This window comes from Salvelinus fontinalis, chromosome 5 (assembly GCF_029448725.1).
Source record: "Salvelinus fontinalis isolate EN_2023a chromosome 5, ASM2944872v1, whole genome shotgun sequence".
Classification (NCBI taxonomy): domain Eukaryota; kingdom Metazoa; phylum Chordata; class Actinopteri; order Salmoniformes; family Salmonidae; genus Salvelinus; species Salvelinus fontinalis.
Genome location: NC_074669.1, coordinates 54294304 through 54300303, shown reverse-complemented (window position 1 = coordinate 54300303; position 6000 = coordinate 54294304). Strand labels below are relative to the sequence as shown.

At 47.5% G+C, this 6000-nt stretch overlaps 1 protein-coding gene across 1 annotated transcript in view; it reads left to right on the top strand.

The window, feature by feature from the left end:
* The first annotated feature begins 530 nt into the window (after nucleotides 1-530).
* LOC129856122 (GATA zinc finger domain-containing protein 14-like) overlaps nucleotides 531-6000 on the top strand; it is a 42867-nt gene continuing 37397 nt past the window's right edge. Inside the window, exon 1 of the mRNA XM_055924227.1 lies at nucleotides 531-586. Coding sequence (XP_055780202.1) covers nucleotides 531-586 — 56 coding nt within the window. The remainder of the gene's footprint in view (nucleotides 587-6000) is intronic.

Here is a 6000-nt window from a genome sequence, read left to right as displayed (position 1 = left end):
AACCCCCCCCCCCCCCCCACCCCCCCCCCCACCCCCCCCCACAAAGGTGCAGACTCCGGCCGCAAAACCTGAAACCAAATGGGGAGGGTAGGGGGGGGGGGGGGGTGATTAGTGTCGGTGGCCGAAGAACCCGCTCATCCCGCAGACCCAACCATGGACCCGGGCGGAACACTGTGCCTGAACTGGACCTCGGTGTCAAGGAAGGCTCCTGCCATGGAGCGGGACTGGATGCCGTGTCTGGACTGGGCATCAGCGCAGAGGATGCTCCTGCCATGGAGCTGGACTGGACGCCATGTCTGGACTGGACCTCGGCGCAGAGGAGAGCTCCTGCCATGGACCTGGACTGGACGCCATGTTTATAAGCTCCGGACCGTTGACCCTCGCTGGAGGTTCCGGACCATTGACCGTCGCCGGAGGTTCCGGACTGTGGACCGTCGCAGGAGGTTCCGGACTGTGGACCGTCGCAGGAGGTTCCGGACTGTGAACCGTCGCCGGAAGCTCTGGACTGGGAATCGTCGCCGGATTCTGGAATGGAAACCGTCACTGGGGGCTCTGGACTGGGAGCCTTCGCTAGCGGCTCTGGACTGTGAATACGCACTGGAGGCCTAGTATGTGGAGCCGGTACAGGTGACACCGGACTGGTGACACGCACTTCAGAGAGAGTGCGGGGAGCAGGCACAGGATGTACCGGACTGGGGAGGCACACTGGAGGCCTGATGCGTGGGGCCGGTATAGGTGGCACCGGACTGGTGACACGCACTTCAGGGCGAGTGCGTAGAGCTGGCACAGGACGTACCGGACTGGAGAGGTGCACTGGAGGCCTGATGCGTGGAGCTGGCACAGGACGTACTGGGCTGTGGAGGCATACTGGAGATCTGGTGCGTATAGCCGGCATCAATTGTACCGGTTTGATGACACACTTCGCACGACAAGCGCAAGGAGCTGGCACAGGACGCACTGGGCTGTGGAGGCGCACTGGAGACCTGGTGCGTAAAGCCGGCACACATGGCACCGGACAAGTGACACGTTCCTCAAGGCGAGTGTGGAGCTGGTACAGGACTTACTGGGCTGTGGAGGCATACTGGAGATCTGGTGCGTATAGCCGGCATCAATTGTACCGGAACAATGACACACTTCGCACGGCGAGTGCGAGGAGCTGGCACAGGACGTACTGGGCTGTGGAGGCGCACTGGAGACCTGGTGCGTAAAGCCGGCACACATGGCACCGGACAAGTGACACGTTCCTCAAGGCGAGTGTGGAGAGCTGGTACAGGACTTACTGGGCTGTGGATGCGTACTGGAGACCTGGTGCGTGGAGCCGGCTCAGATTTCACCAGAATAATAGCACGCTCCTCAGGACAAGTACAGGGAGCTGACTCAGGTGGCATTAAATTAATATCACTCTTCTTAGGGCAAATGTCGTGGATCTTCCACCAACTCAACAACTCTTTCCGTTCTTTTTTCTCCATTATCTCCATCTAATCACTGACTCTCTGACTCTCTCCGTTCACTCTTCCGCTCCGCCGACCACCCCTTGTGCTCCCCCCCCCAAAAATTGGGCTGTTTCTTGTGCTTTCCATGTGACCGCGAACCCCTGCGTTGTCACTGTCTCCATCATAACCTTTTGTCTGCCTCCACGGAAGGTGGAAAGTTCTATGAAAGTGAACTGTGTTTGTTTGTGATCAAGTGTGTTTTCGTTCCGCCGATTATGTGGGAATACCTTTCTTAGTTGGAAGCAAACGGAACGAAATGGGGATAAACATTCCTGAATTTGTCCAATAGAAATTCTCGTTTGCAATGGTTGGACTAATGATTATACCCTAGACCAGCTATATATGCAGGCAAGAGTGTGCAAGGCGGTATTGAATGTATCACTGTCTGTCACCTTGATATCTATATTTTTTATCTTGACCTGTGCAGCTACGTTGTAAACTTATTTTTATAGACTAGGTTGTAGCAACCTCATAATGGGTATAGGGACAATTTGAGTATCATGTAGTAGCCTAAACCTATCAATGTTACATTGAGCTAGGTGAATGGAATATGAATGACAGTCAACCAATATGCTGTAATAGAAATAAGCCCCTTATCTTAAATGTCACCGACCGCCAATGGTTGCATATTGTTTTGCAGAATACATTCTGATATCTGGAAGTACACATGGGAGGGCTGGTTTCTCAACAACCAAGTTGCGACAAACACACTTGTGCCTCGGGGTGACCACACCCTTCATCTCTGTCTGTCTGTCTGTCTGTCTGTCTGTCTGTCTGTCTGTCTGTCTGTCTGTCTGTCTGTCTGTCTGTCTGTCTGTCTGTCTGTCTGTCTGTCTGTCTGTCTGTCTGTCTGTCTGTCTGTCTGTCTGTCTGTCTCTCTGTCTGTCTGTCTGTCTCTCTGTCTGTCTGTCTGTCTGTCTGTCTCTCTGTCTGTCTGTCTGTCTGTCTGTCTGTCTGTCTCTCTGTCTGTCTCTCTGTCTGTCTGTCTGTCTGTCTGTCTGTCTGTCTGTCTGTCTGTCTGTCTCTCTGTCTCTCTGTCTCTCTGTCTGTCTGTCTGTCTGTCTCTCTGTCTCTCTGTCTCTCTGTCTCTCTGTCTCTCTCTCTGTCTGTCTGTCTGTCTGTCTGTCTGTCTGTCTGTCTCTCTCTGTCTCTCTCTGTCTCTCTCTCTCTCTCTCTCTCTCTCTCTCTCTCTCTCTCTCTCTCTCTCTCTCTCTCTCTCTCTTTCTCTTTCTCTTTCTCTTTCTCTTTCTCTCTCTCTCTGTAATTCAATATTCTTTAATCGCATGTATGACAAGGTCAATGTTGCCAAAGCAAAGTGATACACATATACATTATGAAAACAACAGTGACAACAATAAGAATAGTGCATTTAATACCAAATAAATGATATAATATAATACTGAAAAAAAACAAGTGTTACATATATATACAGTACCAGTGTGGCAAAAGTGGGCAAGCTGTCGTCAAGGCAAATGGTGGCTACTTCAAAGAATCTAAAATCTAAAATATATTTTGACTTGTTTATAACACTTGTTTTTGTTACTACATGATTACAAATATGTTATTTCATATTTTTGATGTCTTCACTATTGATTTACATTGTAGAAGAAAACCCCTTGAATGAGTAGGTGTGTCCAAACTTATGACTGGTACTGTATGTTGTCTATTACTTATAATATATGGATTAAATAGCACATAGAGATGTAAAAAATACTCTCAATAGTTGTTTGTCTCTCATTTTCTGTAAAGTGACAGAAGTAACATTACCAGTTGAGCAATATAACAATAGCCACAGAAACTAGAATAACCACCACTTCATACCAGGAACCACTTCGTAACTTGATTTATTTGAATTAGACAAACATTTTACCTGTAGAAGCTGTGGAAAAGACTGCCATTACAGTTTGGAATTAACACATACCCTTTGTATGATTCATGTGATTAAATACACACAATGTCTATAGTCTTTCAGATATGCCATATATAGGAATCAGTGTACATGTCAGTGGACATGTCAGTTAAATGTCAGATATCGGACATATTTGACACCGGACTGGTGACACGCACTTCAGAGAGAGTGCGGGGAGCAGGCACAGGATGTACCGGACTGGTGAGGCGCACTGGAGGCCTGATGCGTGGGGCCGGTATAGGTGGCACCGGTCTGGTGACACGCACTTCAGAGAGAGTGCGGGGAGCAGGCACAGGACGTACCGGACTGGAGAGGTGCACTGGAGGCCTGATGCGTGGAGCTGGCACAGGACGTACTGGGCTGTGGAGGCATACTGGAGATCTGGTGCGTATAGCCGGCATCAATTGTACCGGTTTGATGACACACTTCGCACGGCAAGCGCAAGGAGCTGGCACAGGACGCACTGGGCTGTGGAGGCGCACTGAAGACCTGGTGCGTAGAGCCGGCACAAATTGTACCGGAACAATGACACACTTCGCACGGCGAGTGCGAGGAGCTGGCACAGGACGTACTGGGCTGTAGAGGCGCACTGGAGACCTGGTGCGTAAAGCCGGCACACATGGCACCGGACAAGTGACACGCTCCTCAAGGCGAGTGTGGAGAGCTGGTACAGGACTTACTGGGCTGTGGATGCGTACTGGAGACCTGGTGCGCGGAGCCGGCACAGATTTCACCAGACTAATAGTATGCTCCTCAGGACAAGTACGGGGAGCTGACTCAGGTGGCATTAAATTGATAACACGCTTCTTAGGGCAAATGTCGTGCATCATCCACCAACTCAACAACTCTTTCCGTTCTTTCTCCTCCAATATCTCCATCTAATCACTGACTCTCTGACTCTCTCCGTTCACTCTTCGGCTCCGCCGACCACCCCTTGTGCCTCCCCCCCCAAAAATTGGGCTGTTTCTTGTGCTTTCCATGTAGCCGCGAACCCCTGCGTTGTCACTGTCCTCCATCATAACCTTTTGTCTGCCTCCACGGAAGGCGATCCTTTCCTGCCAGGATTTCCTCCCAAGTCCAGGATCCCTTCCCATCCAAAATCTCCTCCCAACTCCAGGATACCTTCTCCTCCTGGGCACGCTGCTTGGTCCTTTTGAGGTGGGATATTCTGTCACGTTCATCGTAATAACTAGACCAAGGTGCAGCGCGATATGGTTTCCACATGTTTATTTATAGTGAAACGCACAAAACAATAAAGAATGACCGAAACCCGAAGACGTTGTGCACATGCACAAACACAAAACAATATCCCACAAACACAGGTGGGAAAACAGCTACCTAAAATATGATCCCCATTTAGAGACAACGATTACCAGCTGCCTCTAATTGCGAATCAAACAAATAAATCACCAACATAGAAATAATAACCTAGAACCCCATATAGAAATAATAAACTAGAATACCCCCCAGTCACACCCTAACTTTACCATAGAGAAAGAAAGGCTCTCTATGGTCAGGGCATGAGCCTTTGTTTGCTTCATGTGATTTCATTCTCACAATGTCTATAGTCTTTTATCAAACAATACAATCTAATATTGAGGATGAAAACACTACAGATTAGTGGATTATTCAGATGAATGCAACATTCATACAATGAGAAGACCATATATGTTGTAGATAGGAAAAGGCTATGTTCCAAAATCTGCAACTGCATACGTAGAATGCATGCCCAGGAAAGACATACATAGCCTCCTGTACTTCTTTCTGAATGTTTTGTAACCTTTGTCCTCAAAATGCCCCAGGGGTCTAATCCTTTAGGTGCAATGCTTAGAAAGTTGCAAATAGAAACATGATGTATTTAGTTGACCTTATTTCCTAGTCAAACAAAGAAAGTCATGTTTGTAGACACATCATATTGGAAGACATGTTTAACTGTTCTTCAACTGTCATGCGCTACTATACGAAATGTCATGATGTATTAAAGCCCCAAGTGTAATGATCTGATGGGATTAAGGAAGTAAAATCAGGATCTGGCAGATTATTTATTAGATGCTTTCGTGAGAAACTGTCACGATCGTGTGGCGGATTGACGGACCAAAACGCAGCATTTGGAAAATAAGCGATCTTCTTTTATTTTAAAGATGACGAAAAATAAACACGAAACACTTAATACAAACTAACAAAACAACAATTGATCGTGAAGCTAATAAACGTCGTGCACATACAACAGGCTACTAACGTTCTGACATAGACAAATACTCACAACCAATGAAAGCCTATGGCTACCCTAAATAAGGCTCCCAATCAGAGACAACCGAAATCAGCTGTCTCTAATTGGGAACTCATTCAGGTAACCATAGACTCTCCTAGACAACTAAACATACATAGACAACACTAGACACATGTACTCAACACAAACCCATGTATTATACCCAACAACCCCTTTACCATAAAAACACCCAAAACCAACAAAACACAAACATTCCCCATGTCACACCCTGACCTAACTAAAATAATAAAGAAAACAAAGAATACTAAGGCCAGGGCGTGACAGAAACACAAATGTAGAACAGAGACACCGTCAGCCAACAATTAGTG